The following is a 26,097-nucleotide window of genomic DNA, read 5'->3' on the forward strand; positions in this document are numbered from 1 at the left end:
CTCATATGACACCAACTGGGGTCATTCCTGCTACACCAAGTTCATGGCTATCCTGAGACAATTAAAATCCTAATATAAACATAACATATCTATAATTGGGAGATAATTAATAATGTATATTAATTGTGTGTTGTCATTATGCTCCAAAAGTAACAAAATCTTTTGAAATAACTTTGCCCATTGTGGTTTCCATTTATATTTATATTATACTCCCTTCGTCCCAAAATTCTTGTCTTAGATTTGTTTAAATATGGATGTATCAAGTCACGTTTTAGTATTAGGTATATCCGTATTTAGATGAATCTAAGACAAGAATTTTGGGACCGAGGGAGTATGTGTGTGTGTGTGTGTGAGAGATTAATGTCTTAATACGAACACACCATATATCTATAGGAAGAAGATATTCTACTAACCGTGTCTTTTAATATACTTGAAAAGTATGAAGTTTTTCAACTAATTTTGTGTACTACTCCCTCCGTCCGGTGAAGAATGTACGTCCAGGAATTTTAGGACAAATTATGGAGTTAAGTAAAAATTGTATTGGAAAGGTGCAAGCCACCATCTCTCTCCTCTTTAATTACCCAACCCCCAATGAGCTAAGCGCATGTAGAAATTAAGAGGACCATGTGTAGATTGCTATTGGTCTTGATTACCGTGTGATGAGAAAGAATTATTTTTTTACTTTAAAGTGCATCGGGAAGATAGACGTACACTTTTTTATGAACAAATTTTGAAACTAGATATACACTCTTTACCGGACGGAGGGAGTACACTTTCCCATCCGGATTTATGCTATACATGTGTTGTACATTAAATAAGTTGTTGCTTGACAACTCATACTACCCTGTCATATTACGCACATTTCGAGACATGAGATGTGTCGATTTTCTTGTTCATTGTTTATTTTTTCTTTGACAACTCACACTCCCATAAAATGATCGCGTTTTTAGTACGCGATGAAACGTGGACCCGCCATCATCATGCATCATGATCCCCTTTTCTTCTCCCTTTATACACCATCTCCTACCCACACCCACACACCTACCCCACACCCACACATAGACCTAGGGGTTGGCTCCCATGGATTATTATTTTTCCATCACAAAGCACAAACCAAAACTCAAAGAGAATACACACACAAAAAACATCAGCCTTCCTTCCTCCCCAATCTCCAACCCCCACCCCCACCCCAACACCCACACATAGACCTAGATTTTGGCTCCCATGAATTAAATTTTGTTCCATCACAAAGCACAAATCAAAACTTAAAAAGAACACACACAAAAAAAACATCAGCCTTCCTTCCTCCCCAATCTCCAACCCTCACCCCCACCCCAACACCCACACGTAGACCTAGGGTTTGGCTCCCATGGATTAAATTTTGTTCCATCACAAAGCACAAACCAAAATTCAAAGAGAACACACACACAAAAACATCAGCCTTCCTTCCTCTCCAATCTCCAACGTCGAAGGGGTTGGGTTTTCCTCAACCCAAAGGGCCTGGAGGCAAAAATGGCTACCCCTCCGAGCCCACCGCCACCACCACCTGCCACTAATTCCTCCGCGCCCCCTTTCAAAACCAACACCCCAAGCCCAAACCCCCACGGCGCGCCGGCCGCGAGGGCGCCCTCCTCACCGGCGGCGGCGGCGGCGCCGCCGCCGATGTCCAGTGGCCCATCCCACCTCGTCCTTTGCGTGCGCGACGTCATCGGCAAGCTCCGTGCTCGCGGGCACCTGTCGGGGCTGCAGATCCCGGACGATGAGCTCACGGAAGCGGGCGCCCCCGCCTTGTTCGACACCGTGCTCGCCGCCTTCCTCGCCGAGGGGCGATTGTCTGCCGGGCTTCCGTTACTCCCGAAGCCTCTTGTGCTCGGGAAAGGCGGCTTGGTGGACATGCTCCCCTTGTACCTCGCCGTGCGCTCTCGCGGCGGATTCGCTGCGGTCACCTCATGGGCGGCCATCGCCGAGGCGGTAGGCCTCGAACCGGCTGCTGATGCGCCCATCAAGCTGGTGTACGCCAAGCATCTTTGGCTCCTTGAGCAGAGCATCGGCAAGCCTGAAAGCCAGGACGAGGTGGCCGGGAGCAGTCGCAATGCGGCCCACCGCTCGAACGCGAAGAAGGATAAGTTCCTGTCGTCACACAAGGACCACACAAGCGCCGGATCAGCCCATCTGAAGCGTAAGAGGGAGGTTCCTCTGCAGATGCTTAACTGGGTCCGCCTTGTCGCGAAGAATCCGGGTGATCATGGCGCTGGACAGAATCATGGCAGCCAACTCTCCTCGACGCTTATGTTCCGTCGCCTGATGTTTGAAAATATCGATTGCAGCAAATTGCCCTATAGCACTACCTCACCGCAGGTAACTTCTGGCCACATAGTTTTGTTTTTTGAACTTGATAAATGGTATGCTTGATTATGTAATTGTGTTCGTTAAATTTTGGATTTAGATTCTGGATTTGGTCATTCTTATCGGCTGTCTAATTATAGCTGTTGGTCTTTAGATTTACCTACACAGAAGTGCTATCATTTCTGAAAAGAGAATCACACATCTTTTTTCATATGCTCACTTAGGGTCATCTTGGAGAATGCTAAATGATCATTTTAGAGCATTCTCACAGTTCTTTTCCCAGCACCATGCCAATCTAGGTCAAGGAATATAAGATGATCTTGCAGATATTGCTAATTTTGATCTGTTTATCCCTTTTCCCATCTAAGGAGTCTGAAAACTCTGAGGGCTCTGTGGACCTTTTATGTTCGCACACGTGTCTACTCCTGGTTAGTTGTAGCTGTGACCCATCTGCTATGGGTGAAAACTGAAAAGCAAAACACAGCATTTTCCATATATAATATCTAATTATCATGGTAACAAGGCAAATCAGTGGTAACTATTTATTGTGAAAAAAGAATTCAAAAGATTGCTTATATTTCTGTAAATTCTTGGGTGAGGGCATTGTTGGTAAATTTTGGCTATCATTAGGACTGCATCAGGGGGCAGCTTTGAGCCCTTATATTTTTTGCTTTGGTGATGGATGAGATCACAAGGGATATACAAGGAGATATCCCATGGTGTGTGCTCTTTGCGGATGATGTGGTGCTAGTTGATGATAGTCTGACGGGGGTTAATAGGAAGTTGAGTTATGGAGACAAACCTTGGAATCAAAAGGTTTTAGGCTTAGTAGAACTAAAACCGAGTACATGAGGTGTGGTTTCAGTATTACTAGGCGCGAGGAGGAGGTTAGCCTTGATGGGTAGGTGGTGCCTCAGAAGGACACCTTTCGATATTTGGGGTCAATGTTGCGGAAGGATGGGGGTATTGATGAAGATGTGAACTATCGAATCAAAGCCGGATGGATGAAGTGGCGCCAAGCTTCTGGCATTCTCTGTGACAAGAGAGTGCCACAAAAGCTAAAAGGCAAGTTCTATAGGATGGCGGTTTGACTCGCAATGTTGTATGGTGCTGGCCGACTAAAAGGCGACATGTTCAACAGTTAGGTGTGGCGGAGATGCGCATGTTGAGATGGATGGGTGGCTACACGAGGAAGGATCGAGTCCGGAACGATGATATACAAGATAGAGTTGGGGTAGCACCAATTGAAGAGAAGATTGTCCAACATCGTCTGAGATGGTTTGGGCATATTTAGCGCAGGTCTCCAGAAGCTCTAGTTCATAGCGGACGGCTAAAGCGTGTGGATCATGTCAAGAGAGGTTGGGGTAGACCGAATTTGACATGGAAGGAATCTGTAAAGAGAGATCTGAAGGATTGGAGTATCACCAAAGAACTAGCCATGGACAGGGGTGGGTGGAAGCTTGCTATCCATGTGCTAGAACCATGAGTTGGTCGCGAGATCTTATGGGTTTCACCTCTAGCCTACCCCAACTTGTTTGGGACTAAAGGCTTTCTTTTGGCTTTGTTGTTGTATTAGCGGCAAACAAACAAAGTTAGGCTTTGGCCTAAGTTTATTTTCATGGTGCAAAAATGGCAGCTTTTTTTTCTAATTCTTTATAGGGTTATGCTTGCACTATTAACCTTAATTATGCTAGCTGTTCTGCATATTTATCTTTTCCCTTCTTTTTCCGATCGATATCTCTAAGATTGTTAGATGTTGTTCACTGCTAGGATATAGCCTATATGCTTGAGACACGGAGAAGAAAAAATGAAGTAGGATTCCTCCCAGCCTATACTTTGCTCTCTTTATTTGACACCTGCCATGCTTCCTCCTTCAATGATATTTACTGTTTTAATGGCCCACCTCTATTTGGTGCCAGAGTCATGGTTTTTAAGGCATTGTCTAAGCATTTCTTCAGCGCTAAGGCGCCCTAGGAGGAAGGTGCCGCCCTTGCCTTGACCATCTAGCACATGTTGTCTACAGAGAAGCATCTGCCGCCGTTTAGTCCTCACCACAATGTTGATGTGGTTGCTCCGAAGGCTTGGAAATGGCGTTCCTTTACTGAAAAAGGCTTTCGCCCCGCTTTATAAATAAAGCAACCACCGAGCACAACATTCACAAAGTACCAGTCGCGAACACACACACAACCATCGCGAACATGGTCTCACACACAAGCACACACACAGAGAAGTTCAGCTGTGGGCACAACCCAACTAGCCCAACACACACACACACAAACAAATGGCGGTGGCGACGGCGACGCAGGGAAGATCTAATCCAGCTCTGGAGGTGGTGGGGGAAGCGGCGGAGCCAACCGGAGAGCCATCGCGCGAAGCTGGGTGATGATGAAGGTGGTGGCGTCTCTCTCCTTGGGACGGCTAAGCGGCTGCCAAAGCTGCAAGTACCCAGACCATTTAAACAGAGCGTCAGTAGCGCGCCGAAGAGGTATACGCTGAATCACGAGCCTATTCGTAAGAGTCCACAGCGTCCAGGCGAGCACACCGACAGTCAGCCACCTAATGTGGCGAGACGAGGGTGGTGATGCCTGAAGTTCGACGAAGAGAGCGGGGAAGTTGTTGTGGTCCCAACTTCCGCCCATTAATTCGCAGAAACAACTCCAAAGGAACTGCGCGGACACGCAAGAGAAGAAGATATGGTTCGAGTCTTCTTTGGGCCCGCAAAGCGGGCAACAACCGTCACCAGGGCCGTTGCGCTTCAAGACTTCCATGCCGGATGGGAGGCGGCCGCGGATCCATTGCCACAAGAATATTCTAATCTTTAGGGGGAGCCGGATCTCCCAAATGGTGGTGAGGGCCTCGGGGCCCGGGGAAGGGGCGATCGCCTGATATAGTGATTTAGTGAACTGGCCAGATGGCTCTAGCCGCCACCTGGCGCGGTCAACTCCCCTCGCGAGGTCAGGCTCGTGCAGAGCAATGCAGTCGAGCAGGTCATGCCAATCGGTGGTGTCCACAGGACCAAACGATCGTCGGAACGCGAGTTGCCCTAAGTTAGTAAGGGCCACCGCAACCGAAACCCTAGGCTCCACCGCAATGGCGAACAGGCCAGGAAAGCGGGCCGCAAAGGGGGCGTCCCCAGCCCAACGGTCGAACCAAAACAGCGTGGCAGTGCCTGATCCAACCGCGATCGAAGTCCCAACGCGGAGGACAGGGAGGAGCTGTATGATGGATTGCCAGAACTGGGAGCCCCCAGACCGCTGGCAGAAGGCGAGAGGCTGGCCACGGAGGTATTTCTGCTGGATGATGCGGAGCCACAGACCGCCCTCTCTGTTTGAGATCCGCCAGAGCCATCGTGTTAGCAGAGCGATGTTCATGCATTTGGAGGACATGATCCCGAGGCCGCCCTGATCACGAGGCTTGCATATCTCACTCCACCGCACCATGTGGTACTTCTGCTTATCGCCCTCACCAGCCCAGAAGAAGCGGCCCTGGACGCGAGCAATCTCATGATGCAACGTCTCGGGCAGGCTGTAGAAGCTCATAATGAATAGAAGCAGGCTGGACAAGGAGGAGTTAATGAGCATGGACCGAGCTGCTTTCGAAAGCCATCGCCCCTGCCAAGGTTCGATGCGGTGCTGGAGCTTGCCCACCGTAGGGTGCAACTCGGCTACAGTTAGCCGCGAGTCAATAATGGGGATCCCCAAATAAGTTGTGGGGAAGCTCCCGAGCTGACAATTATTTGGTCCGCGATGCTCTTGCATTCGTCTTGAGGATGGCGTTCCTTTCACCTGCCTACACTGGCATGCATCTAAGCGTGTCTGTTTTGCCTGCGGCTTCTCTTTTCCGATCAACTACTCTACCATGTGGGAAAGGAGGGGTTGTGTCTTATGTTGTGAGGGATAAGTTAGGCATGTGGTGTTACTTGTTTCTATTGCCGGGAAAGGGGGAAGATGAGTAATGTTGTGACTATGATGAGCAATGTTCCAAATATCGGCCAGTTAAGCGGCATCTCAGTTAATCGCTACTCCGTGGGTCACCGAATAGCCGATTAACTGGTCGATTTGCCTATTTATACATAATTAGCACCCGACCGATATGGTACTAGTTACTGATATCCTCAACATTGACGATGAGAAAGAATGGAGGGATAGTGGCAATTGTGTCGCAAGAGGGACAAATGAGTTATTAGATGGCTTTTCGGGTTGTGGGGACGGTGTGTTTATGGCCAGTGACCTGCCATTCAATATTTTTGTTTCTCTCCTAATATGTTCCAATTGATATGTTCCTCTAGTGTCTTAGGCAAGGCTGGCCTCTCGCCTTAACCGCTTATAGGTGAATAACGGTGTTGGTCCTCTTGGGTTACCTTTTAGTCTTAAACCATTATGAGAGCCGACAGACCATGGTTTCTATTTTTGGATTTCCCTTGTATGAGTTGAATCACAACAAAGAAAGATGGTGGCCTAGCCACATCCACCTTCGGCAACATGCCAGATGCATTGGAAAATCAAGGCTACATGAAAGGACATGGTGGAGAAGATGAAGTGCAGATAGAGGATTTCATGTGACGCTCGGATGGCCATGCCGTCATCAAATTCACTAACTGCAGTACTGCACTACCAACATTGAGGCCTTGACAAGCCAAAAGTATTCGCAATTTCTTTTGAAGGGTGATGGAAACAAAAATCATGAATTACAATGTTTTAGTAATTTAGGAGCAAGTTACGTTCATATTGAAATCAAAATTTAAAATTCAGACCAAGGATAACCGAGTCAACAACCATGAGATAAACAAGCAACAATAACAAACCACTTGAGAAAGCTTAATTCGAAGGGTGTGAGGATAATGGAGTCACAACATCTACTACTTGGACTGTCACCCTCGACTAGAACTTGCCATTCTCAAAATTTTCTTAGAGGATAGTGATATAAACAAAATTCATGAATTTTATTTTTCAGTAATTTTTGGATCAAGTTGCATTCGTACTTAAATCAAATCTTAAAACTCGAACCAATGATAATGGAGTGAACAACCATGAGATAAACAGGAAATGAAAACAAGCTAGTTGAGAATGCTTAATTCAAAGGATGTCGGTTCAATCCAGCATTTGGAATATCTCATTTTATATCTAATTTTCCATTTGAAGCCTCAATGTCAAATATGAAAACCAGGGGTAAAATAGGATGCAAACTTGGGAAGTGAGCCCACACTGTGTGGTCACATTCCCATGACTTTGACGATGTGTAGCCATAATACCTTATCCCTACAACGTATACCGTATACCGTAAACAGGCATATGGGGCTAGGTATGCGCAAGCCTTGAAGGCCCAACGGAGCACGCCGACTCGATGGGGTGTATGCTTGGGGTTCCCAAATAGGAAACCTTGTGGATTACTTGGCGAAGGGGCCACGAGTTCTACTTGCATGATCCGAATTCCCACCCGTACAGACATACATGGAGAGGTCACCTACTTAGAGGAGGGAAGGCCACCACCATAGTACGGATATATAAAGGCGTCCAAGGCCCGGCAAGGAGGACGAGCAATCTAGAGACACGCAAACCTTAGCGATCTTATGCACATAGCCTAGATCGTGTCCAGAGACCCGTGGTGATCTGAGATGATGTCCCATGACTATACAAATCACGTGTAACTACAATATTGCTACAAGGTAAAAATGAAATTATGCTTGACATTCTTCTTGTTATTCCAGAGTGTATATTAGTTAAGAGTTTTGGTTGGTTGCATCCACTTTCAAACTCGAATGTGGACAATCTTATATCTATTTTTCCATTTGACCTCAAATAACCTACCTACATGGGTGTCCCAATCTTTCGAGGAGATCATGGGTTTGACTCTAGTGGAGACGTCTTTGACGACCTAACTACTAACATGCCATGTTGATGCGCCTTAGCAATTGCTAAAAAAATACCCCGAGATGTTATTTGTCATGCCGAATCACGATCAATTTGACATCGAAGGTCTAACCTCCGTGTGAAATCGAGAACAAGAAGTATGAAAATAGAATTATGATTATGGTGAATAATGATGAAGTATTGATGAAAGTTGGGATTCGAAAGCGGTCTTGGCTTGGTCGATGGACACAATTTTTTTTCGGGAAAACGCAAAGGGACCTTGCGTTTCTTTTCATTGAAAAGGTAGGGTGTCAGTTACAGTCGTCCTAGGACGAATAGACGGTGAACAGGTACAGAGCTCAGTGCACATCCCATGAAGGGGGGAGGACTACTCTAAGGCCTGGAGCTCCGGCCTTAGCCCAGGAGCTGGCTTCCTCCTTGATCCGGTTGACGAGCGTGTCGAGGGAGGGCGTCGCATTGTCGAAGACGCAGCTGTTTCTATGTTTCCATAGTAGCCATGGAACTAGGAGCGCTACGGATTGCAGGGCCTTGCGTTGTGCTTGCGGCGTATCGTCCTTGGCGTGTTGCCACCAGTCCATGAGGGTGGGCTCCTGGTTGGGGATCGGCGCTGGTATGCGAAGCCAGGCGAGGGTCTCGTGCCATGCCTGCCTGGAAAAGGGGCAGTCAAGCATGAGGTGCCTGATCGTTTCCGGCGCCTGATCGCACAGGAGGCAGCGTGGATGGTGCTGCAGACCGTGGCGAGCCAGACGGTCGGCCGTCCAGCAGCGATCCAGGTTAGCAAGCCAATGGAAAAACTTGACCCGAGATGGAGCCCAAGCCTTCCAAATCAGCTTCCAGGAGTAGGATTGGGATGAGCCTTGGAAGGTAGCCAAGTAGCAAGACTGCGCCGAATAGATGCCGCTCGTTGTCCACTTCCAAATCAGCTGGTCAGGGGCGTCAGTGAGTGTGGCCTACTGCACGAGTTGCCAAAGCTGCAAATACTGGCCAATCTCGTGTAGGCCGAGGACACCCTGTATATCTCGGGCCCAAGCATTGCCGTTGAGTCCTTCAGCCACCGTTCTAGTCTTGCGCCGCCGCTGGGGGATGCAGTTGTAGAGCATGGGCATGAGCTTGCCGGCCGAGCGGCCGTTGAGCCATCGATCCTCCCAGAACAGGGCTTTCATGCCGTTCCCAATGACCATGTAGGTGGAGGCAAAGAACAGGGTGCGCTCGTGGCAGGAGAATTGAAGATCCAGCCCCTGCCAGGCGCGACCGTCTTCTGTGCGTGAGAGCCATAGCCACCGTAGTCTCAGTGCAAGCCCGGTTCGTTCGAGGTCGTGAACCCCGAGGCCACCAAGCGCGAGGGGGCGGGAGACAAGGCGCCAATTGACATGGCAGTGCCCGCCGTTGGCGTCGGCACGACCGGCCCATAGGAATCCTCGTTGAATCTTCTCGAGCTGCCGCAAGGTTTTCTTCGGAGGAGCAAAAGCGAGCAGCTGGTGCACCGAAATGGCACTAAGAACAGACTTGACGAGAGCAAGCCTGCCGGCTCTGTTCATGAGCCAGGCTTTCCAGGTGGGTAAGCGTCCGACGACCTTGTCGACGAGGGGCTGCAGCTGGCCAGCGGAAGGACGGTGCGTCGTCAGGGGGATGCCGAGGTAAGTGACTGGGAGCGCGGCGGTCGAACAACCCAAGCCAGTGATCATCTCGGGGGCGCCCTGTTCCCCATGCAGGACCGTGGCCGAGCTCTTGGCGTAGTTCACTTTGAGGCCGGACGCTCTGCCAAACAGGTCGAGTATTTCCTTGACAGCAGCAATGTCGCTCGTCGTGGCATGGCAGAAGAGCATGACGTCGTCGGCATACAAGGATATAGCCGGTATTGGTCTCCGCGGATGTAGCGGCTAAAGAATGCCCGTGTCGTGCACGCGTCGAATCAGCCGGCCGAGTGTGTCGACCGCGAGAACGAACAGTTGCGGGGACAGAGAGTCGCCCTGCCGCAACCCTTGTGCCATATCGGTGGGCCTGGCACGCCGTTCAGCAGGACCCGGGTGCTCGCAGAGGACAGGAGGATGGCAATCCATTCGAGGAAGCGATGGCCGAACCCAAATTGGCGTAGGACCTCAAAGAGGAACAGCCAGGAGATGGAGTCGAAGGCGCGCGTGAGGTCGAGCTTGAGCATCACCCTTGGGACCCCAAGCTGGCTCAAAAGCTTCAGCGATTGCCGGACAAGCACGAAGTTGTCGTGTAGGCTCCGTCCGAGGATGAATGCATTTTGATTGCGGCTGACAAGGCAGTCAAGTTTTGGGGCCAGCCGGAGCGAGAGGGCCTTGGCGAAAACCTTGGCCACGATGTGAATGAGGCATATCGGGTGGTAATCGCGCAACTCCTGGGCATCGGCGCGCTTCGACAGCAATGTGAGAAGAGCTTGGTTGAGCTTGCAGAAGCCGCGACCACGCATCTGAAAGAGCTGCTGGAATACATCCACAAAATCCTGCTTCACAATGCTCCAGCACGCACGGAGAAATTCAGCGTTGAAGCCATCGGGCCCTGGCGCCTTGTGCGCGGGCAAGCGTTTCACTGCCTCCCAGATCTCCTCCGGACAGAAGGCCACGTCCAGGTCGGAGAGGTCGCTCCCCTCGATGAGCTGCGACAGGTCCAGCGAGTGGTCGCGCTCGACCGCCGTACCAAGCAGGGCGTCGAAGTGCCGGAAGGCAGCCTCGGCCATCTCGTCATGGTTGGTGAGCAGCGCGCTGTCCGCGGAGAGGCGGAAGATGCGGTTCTTCTAACGTCGAAACGAGCATTGCCGGTGGAAGAAGGCCGTGCTATCTTTGAGTGTGGCGATGCGGGCTCGCTGTCTTGCGATCGTCCGTTCCAAGGATGCGAGTCCTAGGTATGAGACCTTCAGCTGTTTGCGTAGCCAGTCCTCCGGAGGCGAGAGGATACGGTCTTCCTGGGCCTTGTCAAAGCGCGCAATGAGTTCTCTGGCAATGGCCAGCTTGGTCTTGACGTTGCCAACAGCTTTGGCGCTCCAACTCGTCAAGCTTCGTGTCGTGGCCTGGAGGCGCAACATCAGGCGACGGAAGGGATCAGGCTCGTGAACAGAATCCCACGCCGGGGCTACTGTCTCATGGAATCCGTCCAGGCGCAGCCAATGTTCCTCGAAGTGGAACCTGCGGTGCAGCACTGGTACAGGGGCGCAATCCAGCAGCAAGGGGGAGTGGTCAGACACGACAGACGCCAGGCACATCAGGTGGCACTCGCCGTGTACGTCCTCCCAGTCTGACGTGCAGAGCACGCGATCAAGATGTACCAGGGTCGGGGGTGACTGCTCATTCGACCACGTGTAGCGGCGCCCGTTGAGATAAACCTCCTTGAGAGCTAGGTTGTTGACGAGGCGGCGGAATTTACCCATCATGCGCCTATTGAGGTTGTCCGTGTTCTTGTCCTCGGGGCGGAGGATGAGGTTGAAGTCGCCGCATAGCATCCACGGACCGTGGCAGTCCGCTCTGATCTCGCGGAGCTCCTCCAAGAAGGCGACCTTGGCGACGTCATCCTGTGGCCCGCAGACGACAGTGATCCACCACGGCGTGCCACCGGCCGTAGCAACGCGGGCCGAGATCGCGTTGTTGGTGAACAGGGGGTCCGAGATGGAAACAACCCTGCTCTTCCAAGCGAGAAGGATGCCGCCACGCGTGCCCTGCGTCGGGAGGTAGGTGTAGTCGTCGAACTCCGAGCCAAGCGTGTCAAGGACAATGGACGAGCAGAGAAACTCAATCTTCGTTTCTTGCAAGCATACAATGGAGGCGCCGGTGGTGTCGAGCAGCGTGCGAATGGCATGGCGCCGCGCTCGTGCGTTGAGACCGCGCACATTCCAAACAACGATCTTGAGGCCGTGATCCATAAAGAGTGGATCGACAGGGGGGGTGGCGTCTAGGAGGAGCTAAGTCGCACACACTGGCTGGACGTGCGCTGGAACAGGCGACTGCCTCGTCAGGCAAGCTGGGATTTCGCGATCTACCAGCGCGGCTATGGCAGATAGCACGGACAGCGGGATGGGAGCAGCAAATAGATCGTCATATGCCTTCATCTCCGCGGCCGAGATCTTCTGGTTTGTCCCAACGATGCCGAGTGTGCGGAGAACCTGAACTTGCGCGCGTCTTGCAGCTGTGGGAGGGGCTGCGGTCGTGGACGCGGTGGAGGCTGAGCAGCCACGTCGGGGGGTGAAGTCGAGGGGACGGCGGGGTCTCTTCCCAGGCACCGGCAGGGTGGCGTTGAGCTCCTTGGTGGCTGCGGCGAGGAAATCCCCCAGCGTCCAGGGCCGGGCTGTGGGAGCCGCTCCGCGCGATCGGCGCATGATGGTTGGCGGGGAGGCGAAGCGGCCGGGTCCAGATCCATGCATGGCTGGACGTGGTGGCCCAGAGTTGGCGGTGGGGCTCGCAGCGGGCCCGGGGGGACAGGGGCAGCATGGTGTTGCATGGGTGTCTGCGGGTCCCGCTGGTCCCTTAGTTCTGGGGAGGGCGACAGGGATCTGTCTATGTGTGTGCCCTCCGATTCATGGGCGGCGGCAGCGGCGTGGGGCTCAGGCACAGCGCGGTCCATCCCAACGCGTGGGGCCGGGGACGCGGCCAGGTCAGCGTCCTTGGGAGGCCCCACCTCGGGATTCGGTGTGGGAGAGGCGCCACTTTGGCCCGACAAGATGGGCGTCATTGGCTACGCTGCCTGCTGCGAATCAGGGACTTCGCTAAGCACGGCCAGATCCCGACAGGCTGAGGGGGCAGGCGAGGCAGTTGGTGGCCCCGCGAGATTGTCCTCGGGTGCTGGGGAGGCCGCCGAATTCAAAATTCCGGTCGTGTCTGACTCGGCCAGGGCCACTGGCGTGTTGCCAGCTGTCCTAGACTAGCCAGGCTGCCCGTCCGCAGGGGCACCACCGATGACGACGTCGGTGGGCTCCATGCTGCCCGGGCCATGGAAGCATGCCTTTCTGAGGCTGGGGGGCCGTACGCTTCGCCGCGCCTGGCGGGGTAGACCAGCTCGCCGCCATGGCCACGCCGTCTGCGCGGGAGGAAAGGCCGCCGGTGCGCCAGCCGAGGCAGTCAACCGCCATGCCATCGGCGCGGCCGGAGGGTTGCGGCTCCGAGTGTCTGCGCTTGCGGCCTCGGCGGCGCGCGCATCCAGGGCCATGGCCAGGCCCATTGTCGTGGTCGTTGCCGTTGCCCCGGTTGCGGTCTGGGCCCGGTCCCTCCGGCGCGCTAGGGGGGGGGGCAGCACGGATCATCTTGGCGCGGACGATGGCGATGGAGATAGGGAAGGTGAGCGTTTTGATGGAAGGTGCATCAGAGCTAGAGCGGGCGGGAATCTGCTCGACGATCTCCAGGACGGCGTCGCGGCGGATGCCCGCGGGGTCATGCGTGCGGCCGGAGAGGCAGAACGTGGCGAGGTCGTCGCGGGAACGAGTGTGGGGGTGGAGGCGCTTGATCCAGCAACTCCTTCGCAGAATGTGCTCGGCGGTGGAGAGGTGCCAGGCCTGGGCAGGAATGTCGTGGAGTTCTAGCTTGACGCGGTATTCGAACTTGCCCGAGCCGGCATGAGCAAGCTTGCTCCACGGGCGCATCGAGAGGGAGAAGCGGGGGGAGCGGATGAAGTGCTCTCCGGCGAGGCGATCCATGGCGGCCTGCGAGCCGAAGAGGATTAGGAAATCCTCCGGATGATGCGCGTGCACGGTGAAGTCCCCGTCGACAAGCCCGAAGGAGTCGTAAAGCGCCGCGGCGACCTCGTCGGCGGAGACGAGCGGTCGGTTGCCGGTGACGGAGGCCACTAGCGCGCGGGCTAGGACTCGTTCCGCTTCCTCCATCTCCACGGTGTGCGAGACGATAACGCGCTCCGACTCGATCGGGCGGGCCGCAGGCGGCAGCATGGCCGGCGCAGCTTGGGAGGGCGTGGGCAGGAGAGGGCCTTGAGGACGGGGAGGAGCCACGGCTGTCGGCCTGGGTTGGCTCGGTGGGGCGCGGGGGCGGTGTTCGTCCTCTTGGATGTGGGCGTCGCAGGAGCGGGAATCATGGCCGGAGGTCAGACAGCGGCGACATCTGATGTCGTTGGTGCAGTCTCGCACGCGGTGGCCAGGGTCCAAGCACCGGAAGCAGAGCCCAGCCACCTCTTCAGGTGAGGGACTGCGCGGGCGGCGCGGAGGAGAGCTGGGCGCAGCGTCCTGGTGCGGGCGGCGGCGGCGAAACCGGCGTCGTGGCTGCTGAAACCCGTTCGCGTCAACCGCCCTGGCGTTGGAGACGCGGTGCACCTCAGAGCGGGGGCCGAGGCGGTGTCTTGTAGGCAGCCTGGACGGCACCGCTGCAGGGGCGGGGGCATGGGGCGCCGGCGTCGGAGATGCGGGAGGGGCCGCAGGACGGCGCGCGACCTCGCAGTAGGAGCGTGCGGAGGACTTGCTCCCTGAGTCGAGCCAGCGTCACCTGAGGACACGCGCTCGTCGGAGAGGGTCACTCCGCGGTCGGCGGGGTCGGCGCTGGAAGACGCCATGGCGAGTCCGGAGACAGAGAGGGGGGGGGGGTGAGGGGAAGCGGGGAGGGAGGGCCACTGGCGGGAAGCGGCGGCGGAGGGGCTGAAGGGCAGGAGGAGAGTGGAGGAGGTGTGCTACCGGCGGGGATTCGACGGCGGCAGGGTTGCAGCGAGGCTATGCGGTGCTAGGCGGAGGGGGTGGAGCGGAGCGGGAGCGAGAGCGAGCCATCCTTGATGCACCTTTCTCGATGGACACAAATGAAGTACACGAGTTGCAAGTTGACGTTCGCCTAGCGCCTAGGTGGTGCTTAAGCGCCCTAGGCGCAGCCTAGGCGGACTCACAATTTTGAGTATCATGTTGTATTTGGGATAATATATTTGTATCGAAATCAATTTAGAGAATATAAGTGAGTAAACTACCAGCTATTGAAATTGGAAGATGGACAATTTGATTTGTCGGTGCAATATGCCCTAGGTGAGGCGTTTGATCATTGCCTAGTGCCTAAGTGTGCCTAAGTGCCTCCTAGGCGTTGCCTTTTCCAACAGAGGTTACAACTATGGTGAACTTTATGTAAACAGTACCGAAATCTAAACACTAGTGGTGCAGTGTATTTAAGGGGCTTATAAGAGGGGATTTCGACTAGCCAAGGAAAGGGTAGCCCAATCCGATTCATGGGTTATTCCTCCCTGAATATGGATTCTTAAGATTGCCCATAGTGTTTTACTCCAAAAGTACATGGGCATGACCCAATAATAAGGGGGCATGACATCTATAGATAGCCATGGTTGAATTATGAAGTTTCATCTTGTATTTTTCCTCCATGTATTCATGCATTACTAGAGGGGCGGGGAGGGGGGGGGGGAGCGGGGAGGGAGGGCCACCGGCGGGAAGCGGTGGCGGAGGGGCTGAAGGGCAGGAGGAGAGTGGAGGAGGTGGGCTACCGGCGGGGATTCGACGGCGGCAGGGTTGCAGCGAGGTTACGCGGTGCTAGGCGGAGGGGGTGGAGCGGAGCGGGAGCGAGAGCGAGCCATCCTTGATGCACCTTTCTCGATGGACACAAATGAAGTACACGAGTCGCAAGTTGACGTTCGCCTAGCGCCTAGGTGGACTCACAATTTTGAGTATCATGTTGTATTTGGGATAATATATTTGTATCGAAATCAATTTAGAGAATATAAGTGAGTAAACTACCAGCTATTGAAATTGGAAGATGGACAATTTGATTTGTCGGTGCAATATGGCATGATTTCTCACTTGAGTGGACAATTCTTACTTGCCATGCCTAGAGTTCCGCTTATGCCCTAGGTGAGGCGTTTGATCATTGCCTAGTGCCTAAGTGTGCCTAAGTGCCTCCTAGGCGTTGCCTTTTCCAACAGAGGTTACAACTATGGTGAACTTTATGTAAACAGTACCGAAATCCAAACAGTAGCGGTGCAGTGTATTTAAGGGGCTTATAAGAGGGCATTTCGACTAGCCAAGGAAAGGGTGGCCCAATCCGATTCATGGGTTATTCCTCCCTGAATATGGATTCTTAAGATTGCCCATAGTGTTTTACTCCAAAAGTACATGGGCATGACCCAATAATAAGGGGGTATGACATCTATAGATAGCCATGGTTGAATTGTGAAGTTTCATCTTGTATTTTTCCTCCATGTATTCATGCATTACTAGAGTGGCTTTTATCCTGAGATCTCCACTTGCGGCTCCGTCTTCATTGTTTGTGTGTTTGCTTCCATCTCCATGCTTGATCATGCTCCAGTGCTTGTCCCTCTTGTCCATGCCGGGGCCTTCATGAACATACATATGTGATTTGCACAACATTTCTCAGGAGCATTAGGAATAGTTCCATGAAACGAAAGTAACTGATAATTCAGGTGATGTGCGTGAGCCCTAGTGATTGATTGTTGTATTCTGGAACTTCGGTAGTGGGCTTTTCGCATTTATGGGCTAGATACTCAATCCATGCTCTTTGGAGTAATGTTGCTCGACCAGTGCTATAGCCCAGGTAGCATCGGCCTTGCTCCACTTCTGCATGGGATATCCTTACGAAGCAGGATTATCCCATTTAGGGAAATCAAGTCACTGCGTTCTATACATGACAAGTAATGTTCTAAAGGGTAGGCAAGAGACTGGGTGTTATTCGTCTGATCAGGGCTAGGTAGGATTGGTCCACCTTATAGAACATTTGCTGGTGAGCAGTAAGGTATGCAGCCTTCACTACTTATGTGTAGTGTTGGACCTCCTATTAGGCAACTCCGGAGATGCTTAGAGGAAGGAGAGAACAGAGTAGGTGAGGAGCAGACTTGGAGGACAGGAAAGAGGTTCATTCATCACACGCTCCTGATCTCGTTCGGTGGTTCGTACATTTGTAGCTGCCCTCCTGGGCTACCCTTACATGGCCTCTGGCCCAACGCACACACACACTGGCCCAAAGCCCACACACATGTAGTGTTGCAGTTCAGTTATCTGAATAACTGACTGCACTAGTAGTCGCTCTCCGGATCTGGCGAACCCTGAGTAGGATTTCGAGCGAGCTCGCCGGAGCGGCTCGCACCTAGCTCGGTGGGTGTTACCGCCTGATCGAGGGGACGCGGCGGACGGCGGCGGCAGCGGGTGGTGGGAAATTTTTTTAGGGAAGGCTCTGAATACCAGATTGTAATGCCCCTGGATCCGATCTGAGAATTTGGGAGAGGAAGGAGAGAACAGAGTAGGTGAGGAGCAGACTTGGAGGACGGGAAAGAGGTTCATTCATCACACGCTCCTGATCTCGTTCGGTGGTTCGTACATTTGTAGCTGCCCTCCTGGGCTACCCTTACATGGCCTCTGGCCCAACGCACACACACACTGGCCCAAAGCCCACACACATGTAGTGTTGCAGTTCAGTTATCTGAATAACTGACTGCACTAGTTCAGTCTGCTACTGATGCATCAGTAGGCGCGACAATGCTCTTACACACTTTAGCACCATCCATTTTTGGAGCTAGTTGTTTTGGGAGGTTCAGTTGTCCTGAGTGGATTTCATCATATTTCTTAAACGTCCAGCACCTTCTGTTGGCTATATGTTAGCAGACAACCTGGTATCTATGTTGCATGGCACGGGGACATGGATATGGTGATACACCATTTTTTTTGTTCTAAAAACAGTGTTAAGGGGAGACAACAAGTATAGATTTATTTACAGAACAGGAAAAAACACCTTACCTTATCTTACTGCATGCAACCAGCATTCCAACAGTCTGTGAATAACAGGTTAACCAGCAGTCAGCACCTAATATCTTATCAAGAACTCGATGATGAAGTTCCGCAAATAAGAAAACATAACCATCAGTTGTTAGTTACCTAAAAAAAAAACCCACCAGTAGTTAACTTCATGCTTGACTTTGTTGGATAAGTCTGTGTACTAGGGTCGTTGTGGGGTTGCAGCACATGGTCCTTGTGGGGCTGCAGCACATGGTCCTTGTGGCGGTTAGGATAGAGTTCCTGACCATCAAGGACTGGCAGTTAGGATAGCATCTTAGACTGGCATCTTAGACTAGCATCTTAGACTGGCATCTTAGTAGCATCTCAGCATATGCTTGGCTGGCTAGCAGCCTATAAGTATGTAACCCCAACCCCTCAGGTTGGTATGGCATTGTGTGAGAAATAAACCAACGAAAATTGTCCCAACTCTTCTAGTGTCATCCACAACTATCAATGCTCAGGCTCAAAGGTCTAACAAGTGGTATCAGAGCCTCGTTATCTTGTACCCTGAGCATTTCCTGCGAGCAGCCCAAGTCGGTAGCAGCAGCTGCTCCGTCTGCCTCTGGCTACCTTCCTCCCTCTGGACTGTCGAGCTGCAGTTCGTCTTCAACAGCCTCCTCTTCACGCAACAACCCCCCTGCAGCGAGCCATGTCTACAGGTCGCTCTCAGCACACGGCTACCTCGAGCATGCGGCGCCGGCAAGAGGCCGAGCGCGCCGTGGCAGAGGAGCGTGAGCGAGTAGCTGTAGCAGCAGCTGCTGCGGCAGCAAGGGTGTCAAGGCTGGCTGCAGCGGAGCTGGCAGCAGCCAAAGCGGAGGTAGAAGCAGCCAGGGCGGAGTTAGAAGCAGCAGCAGACGCAGCACGTGAGGCTACGGCGGATGCCAAAGCACTCCGCGGCGGCTACGGCAGCTCCAACAGCTCCGCGCCTGCGGACGACGGCGCTGACGCAGACCACGCCAAAGTGGCGCAAGAGCGGACGGCGCAGTGGGCAGCCGAGCACGCCCGCGCTCCAGGTGGAGGTGCGCACCGCGACGGCGGCTGCAACGACCAGGACCGCGGCCTCTACGAGGTCCGGACTGTGGTCAGGGATGTTGGTCCCAGTGCTGGGTGGCCTACCCTCACTAAAACCAACTACGTCGAGTGGGCCGGGATCATGAAGGTCAGGCTCCAGGTGCGGCGCATGTGGGAGGCAGTCCAGGACAGCAACGTCGACCACCAAGAGGACCGACAGGCGCTGGACGCCCTCATCGCCACAGTCCCGCCCGAGATGCAGTTCTCGCTTTCCAGCAAGCGGACTGCCAAGGAAGCTTGGGACGCCATCGCCGCGGCACGCATCGGCAGCGACCGTGCTCGCAAGTCCACTCTGCAGGCACTTCGTAAGGAGTGGGAGAGCCTGGCTTTCAAGCCAGGTGAGGACGTTGATGACTTTGCTCTCCGTCTCAACACTCTGCTGCAGAAGTTGGTGAAGTTTGGTGATGCCACCTACACCGAGGAGAGAGCTGTCGAGAAGCTCTTTCGGTGCATCCCCGAGAAGTACAAGCAGATGGCTCGGTCGATCGAGTCCTTGCTGGACCTCTCCACGATGACAATCGAGGAGGCGATAGGTCGCCTCAAGGTCGTCGACACCGACGAGCCACAGCCTTCCTCGGGGCCCATCACCACCGGCGGGAAGCTGCTCCTAACTCGGGAGCCGTGGGATGCCAGCCTTGGTGACAGGAAGAAGGGGGAGCCTTCTTCCACGACGGGCGGCCGCAAGCGTGGCAAGCAGCGTAAGACGCGAAGAGGCCCCCCGGGCAGGGCACAAGGACGTGCCGAAGGGGACGCCCGCGGAGGCGCCAAGGACGGCGCCGCTGGCAAGCCCAAGCCGGCACAAGACAACAGCTGCCACAACTGTGGCCGGTTTGGCCATTGGGCCAATGAGTGTCGGCAACCACGACAAGGCCAGGCTCACGTCGCACAGGCGAAGGAGGAGGAGACGGCTCTGTTCATGGCGCATGCAAGCATTGAGCTATCTTCAGCGACACCAGTCGCAAAAGCTCTCATCCACCTCGACGAGCCAAAGGCGCACGCTCTTCTCGGCGATGCCTCCGGGAAGGACAAGACTACGGGGTGGTGCCTCGACACCGGCGCCACCCACCACATGACCGGTCGAAGGGAATTCTTTGCCGAGCTCGATTCCGATGCGCGAGGCTCCGTCAAGTTTGGGGATGCCTCCGCTGTGGAAATTAAGGGCGTCGGCTCCGTCATCTTCACCACCAAGACGGGAGAGCACCGGCTGCTCACCGGTGTCTACTACATCCCCGCGCTAAGGAACTCCATCATCAGCTTGGGACAGCTGGATGAGAACGGCTCACGCGTGCTGATTGAGCATGGGGTCCTACGCATCTGGGATCGCCAGGGTCGCCTTCTCGCCAAGGTACCCAGAGGTGGAAATCGACTCTACGTCCTTGATGTGCAGGTGGCACAACCGGTCTGTCTCGCTGTCCGTCGGGACGACGAGGCGTGGCAATGGCATGAGCGCTTTGGGCATCTTCACTTCGAGGCCCTGAAGCGTCTAAGTGCCAAGGAGATGGTACGAGGCCTGCCATGCCTCGACCATGTGGAGCAGTTCTGCGACATCTGCGTACTGACGAAGCAGAGACGACTCCCCTTTCCCCAACAGGCGAGTTTTCGGGCCAAGGAGAAGCTGGAGCTCGTGCACGGAGACTTGTGCGGCCCGGTGACGCCAGCCACACCAGGAGGTCGACGCTACTTCCTGCTGCTCGTCGACGATCTCTCTCGCTACATGTGGGCGATGATTCTCGGCAGCAAGGGAGAAGCGGTGGACGCCATCAGGCGCGCGCAGGCTGGTGTGGAGGCGGAGAGCGGCCGCAAATTGCGCGTGTTGCGCACTGACAACGGCGGCGAATTCGCGGCGGCTGAATTCGCGTCGTACTGCGCCGATGAGGGCATCCAGCGCCACTACTCCGCGCCGTACAGCCCGCAGCAAAACGGAGTCGTCGAGCGGCGCAACCAGACGGTTGTGGGGATGGCTCGGGCTCTCCTCAAGCAGCGAGGGATGCCGGCTGTTTTCTGGGGGAGAGGCGATGCTGACAGCCGTCTACATCCTCAACCGCTCGCCTACTAAGGCACTCGACGGCAGGACACCGTATGAGGCCTGGCATGGGCGGAAGCCGGCGGTCTCCCATTTGCGGGTCTTTGGCTGCCTTGCGTTCGCTAAGGAGCTTGGCCACATCGGCAAGCTCGACGACAGGAGCACTCCGGGAGTCTTCATCGGCTATGCGGAGGGCTCAAAGGCAGCCTCGACCTAAAGACACAGCGTGTGCGCATGGCGCGAGACGTCGTGTTCAACGAAGGGCGAGGGTGGCAATGGGACAAGGCGGTGGACGACGGCGCGACGCCGACGTATGACGACTTCATTGTCGAGTACGCTCACTTCAAGGAAGCCGGGGGAGCAAGCAGCTCCTCTCCGCCGGGCACGTCTACCCTGGCCCCCAAAACTACATTGACTCCGGTGCCCGCTACGCCGACGGCACCACAACTGGCGACACCGCATACTCCAGCCCCGGCGGTCACCACTCCGGGTTCGTCTTCATCAGCACCAGCTCACGCAGAGCACAACCTGATGAAGTTCGCTTCCCCGCTCACTCACGACGAGGAGCGGGTCGACGCGTGGTATGGAGGCGAACAGCTGTGGTATCGCACGATGGATGATCTACTCGGCGACCAGCCGGTGCCGGGACTGATGCCACGTGACCTGGAGGCGCAGCTACAACTCGCGTGTGAGGACGGCAAACCACGGTCCTTTGCAGAGGCCGAGAGAGATGCGGCATGGCGCGCCGCGATGCAGTTGGAGATGGATGCGGTCGAGCAAAACCGCACCTAGGAGCTCGCTGACCTCCCTCGTGGTCACCACGCAATCACCCTTAAGTGGGTGTTCAAGCTGAAGAGGATGGAGCTGGCGCCATCATCAAGCACAAGGCTCGCCTGGTGGCCCGAGGCTTCTTGCAGCAGGAAGGAGTCGACTTCGACGACGCCTTCGCTCCCGTGGCACGGATGGAGTCCGTGCGACTTCTCCTTGCGCTGGCTGCCCAGGAGGGCTGGCGTGTCCATCACATGGATGTCAAGTCGGCATTCCTCAACGGTGACTTGAAGGAGGAAGTCTACGTGCATCAGCCACCGCGTTTTGCGCAAGGTACTCCGCCTGCGCAAGGCCCTCTATGGCCTACGGCAGGCACCTAGGGCGTGGAACGCCAAGCTGGACTCCACGCTGAAGAAGATGGGCTTCGAGCAAAGCCCGCATGAGGCCGCTGTCTACCGACGGGGCAGTGGAGGAAATGCCCTGCTGGTGGGCGTCTATGTTGACGACTTGGTGATCACCGGCACCAAAGATGCAGAGGTGGCGACATTCAAGGAAGACATGAAGGCCACCTTCCAGATGAGTGATCTGGGGCTCCTCTCCTTCTATCTAGGGATTGAGGTGCACCAGGATCACTCCGGGATTGCGCTTCGACAGTCCGCCTACGCCAAGCGCATCGTTGAGCTAGCTGGGCTCACCGGCTGCCATCCAGCTCTCACTCCGATGGAGGAGAGGCTGAAACTGAGCCGCGACAGCACGACGGAGGAAGTGGATGCTATGCAGTACCGACGCCTTGTGGGAAGCCTTCGCTACCTCACCCACACACGGCCGGACCTAGCATTCTCCGTCGGCTATGTCAGTCGGTTCATGGAGCGACCGACGTCGGAACACCAGCAGGCAGTGAAGAGGATCATCCGCTACATAGCAGGGACCCTCGACGACGGCCTCCACTACCCTAGGTGTCCGGGGGCAGCACACTTCGTCGGGTACAGCGACAGCGACCATGCCGGCGACATCGACACCAGCAAGAGCACGAGCGGGATCCTCCTCTTCCTCGGCAAGTGTCTCGTGAGCTGGCAATCAGTCAAGCAGCAGGTGGTGGCCTTGTCTAGCTGTGAGGCTGAGTACATAGCGGCCTCCACCGCCTGCACTCAGGCGCTTTGGCTTGCTCGACTGCTTGGTGATCTTCTCGTCCAAGACACCAGAACGGTGCAGCTCCTGGTGGACAGCAAGTCCGCCCTGGCCCTGGCAAAGAACCCCGTGTTCCACGAACGGAGCAAGCACATCCGGCTGAGGTATCACTTCATCCACAGCTGTGTGGAAGAAGGGAGCATCGAGGCGAGCTACATCAACACCAAGGATCAGCTCGCAGACCTGCTCACCAAGCCTCTTGGGAGGGTCAAGTTCCTCGAGCTTTGCTCCAGGATCGGGATGATTCAACACTCCCACAAGACGACGTACAAGACTTAGGGGGAGAATGTTGGATAAGTCTGTGTACTAGGGTCGTTGTGGGGCTGCAGCACATGGTCCTTGTGGGGCTGCAGCACATGGTCCTTGTGGCAGTTAGGATAGAGTTCCTGACCATCAAGGACTGGCAGTTAGGATAGCATCTTAGACTGGCATCTTAGACTAGCATCTTAGACTGGCATCTTCGTAGCATCTCAGCATATGCTTGGCTGGCTAGCAGCCTATAAGTATGTAACCCCAACCCCTCAGGTTGGTATGGCATTGTGTGAGAAATAAACCAACGAAAATTGTCCCAACTCTCCTAGTGTCATCCACAACTATCAATGCTCAGGCTCAAAGGTCTAACAGACTTGTACTTGCTCTATTAGTATCCCGGTATATCCAAGTGGCTTTTGTATAGTTTGAAATTGAAAATAAATACACGTGTATCTGATGTGACCCGCATATGCCTGCAGAATACGACATGTTTGTGAAGTGCCGGTGCAACATAGCTTTGTAGCATAATCCAGCTTTTGGTTCATCCCACACAATTTGTGCCTACCAAAAATGCCATATTTGCAGCTATAAACTCCAACATGCAGGCACATCAAGGCAACCAAACTGTCTTAATTATATACAGTTATAGAATAAACGGTGGACCATTAGTGCCTCTAATTATTTACTTTGCTTGGTAAAACTTGAACTGACAACAGTGGTTCTTAGGGAAAAAATTTAGGGGGGCACCTAGTATGACCCGATCAGTATTTCACCCTTACAGCAAAAGTCAGACGAATGATTTACATACTAGTATTGCAGTATCGTTTTTAGCATCCATGAGAGCTTCCTCCAGCTTCTGCCCACCCAAGCACAGTTCACCATCACTTGGTTCCATAAAGTTTGTTTTCATCGAAACCATTAACCAAGGTTCTTGGTTGGATTTCACTGAGGCTTCTGAGTGCTTCATGCTTGTCATACACATTCAGTGTTCCAGGTCAGCGAATCTGTTGACCCACGCATTATGAGACAGTTTCTGGCGTTCGACACTATTGGTGCAGTTAGTCTTGCATAGTGAAGATTATTTCCATTGTTAGTTACTCGACTGTGCACCGTGACTTTGCATTGCTGGGTCAATAGCTCCCATATATTAACTTGGTATTTAGCATGTTACTGGAAATGTCTCAACATGATTTACAAGTTACAACTGTATTGCTATAGGCCCCTTTTGCTTTGTAATTTTGCCACGGAAAATTTGGCAAGCCAAAGTTATCATGACATTTGAATATCTTGTATTGTTACATATTTGCAAGTATGATGACGGTGGACAAATTTGTAAAGTGATAACTTAGTTGGGTTGTTACTATTTTAGGCTTTTAGATACTTCGAATATGATTCTTGTACTGCGGGTGCTCATAAATTTTATCCTGTGAATGATCCTAATGCTTAAACTTATCTTGCTAGACAAACGATGTGTATGATTATCTTTCTTCAAACTTTTTAGTCTGGGTGGATGTGCTATGTATATTTCTTCAGCCATATGATCCACCCTATTTCCTTACTGACCTTAGCAGAGGTCCTCTTTTATATTGTGCTTTTCCTGTAGTTGCAAGACTCAGTTATTAAGATTATTTTGTTTCCCTATGCCGCTTGATATATGATCCCAACAGGTTGTCATACAGCAGCTGATACCACATATAGGTCTGTTGGCTTAAAAAATACTCTTCCAGTTTCTTTGGCTGCCTGAACTTCTCTATTTCTGCTTAGAGACTGCATATACGATCACCAAAGAACTTAAATCATTTGTCATGCATTCTGAACTAATGTTTTATTCTATTTATTAATTTCTTCTCTTATATGACAATGATATTCAATCGTCTCAAGGAGATACTCTGAAAATGTATAAAACATAACTCTTTTTTCATTGCAGAGTGGACTTACAAATGAGGAGCGGCCTCAGTACGATGGTTGGGACGATCGACTGTGTGCAGGTGGGAATAGTGACAGGATTTTGCATTTACGAACTCGGCTTAGTGGTCTAGCAGATGTTCCAGATTGGACTGGGAAGCCTTCGCTACCTTATGACGAGCCGCATGTGTTGAGATTTCTAGGACAACCTCTTTTGCCTGCACCAAGTAATGAAAGCCTTGATGCTGATGCTATTGGTAAGGGTAGGCCAGATAATTGCAACTGTCAAATCCCAAGTTCTGTTGCTTGTGTTAGATTTCATGTGACAGAGAAGAGGATCAAGCTGAAGCGTGAACTGGGCTCAGCATTTTATGCAATGGGATTTGACCGCATCGGTGAGGATGCTGCATTGACATGGAGAAGGGATGAAGAAAATAAATTCAATGCCGTTATCCAGAATAATCTGCCTTCATCCAAGTACAGATTCATGGAGGAAGTGTTTGCTGCCATGGGTTCCAAGGGCAGAAAAGACATTGTAAGTTACTATCACAATGTTTTCCAAGTGCGACGAAGAGCGTACCAAAATCGGCTCACTCCAAATGATGTGGATAGTGATGATGATTCACTCGAGCCTGGCTTCTTGCATCTTCGTCAAGGTGGTACTCAGGGTAACTCCATGTCTGCTTCTTCCTCCGGAACTCAAAGGGGTTCTTAGGTCATGGAGGTTCAATAGGTTATTAGGGTAGCTCGGTGGCTCCAGCTCGGCTTCTTTATCTGGAGCTCAGAGGAAGTTTTCTTCTTTCTTTGCGGTGAAGCTCACAGGAAGGTTCCGTAGGTCGACGCCAATTGGTTACCTGGAGCTCATTTAGAGTTTTCTCTCTGTGAATAGCCCCGTGGCTCGTTTCACCTTGATGGATCTGGAAATTAATGCAATTATTATGTTGACA

General features: G+C 53.2%; 1 protein-coding gene across 1 annotated transcript; it reads left to right on the forward strand.

Moving 5' to 3' along the window:
• Positions 1-1,457: 1,457 nt before the first annotated feature.
• On the forward strand, positions 1,458-26,097 carry LOC123044348 (AT-rich interactive domain-containing protein 1). The gene is made up of 2 exons (XM_044467077.1): positions 1,458-2,358; positions 25,173-26,097. Exons 1-2 carry the CDS (start codon positions 1,513-1,515, stop codon positions 25,863-25,865), a joined length of 1,539 nt encoding a protein of 512 aa, XP_044323012.1. The 5' UTR covers positions 1,458-1,512; the 3' UTR covers positions 25,866-26,097.

The sequence above is a fragment of the Triticum aestivum genome, chromosome 1A (assembly GCF_018294505.1).
Source record: "Triticum aestivum cultivar Chinese Spring chromosome 1A, IWGSC CS RefSeq v2.1, whole genome shotgun sequence".
Classification (NCBI taxonomy): domain Eukaryota; kingdom Viridiplantae; phylum Streptophyta; class Magnoliopsida; order Poales; family Poaceae; genus Triticum; species Triticum aestivum.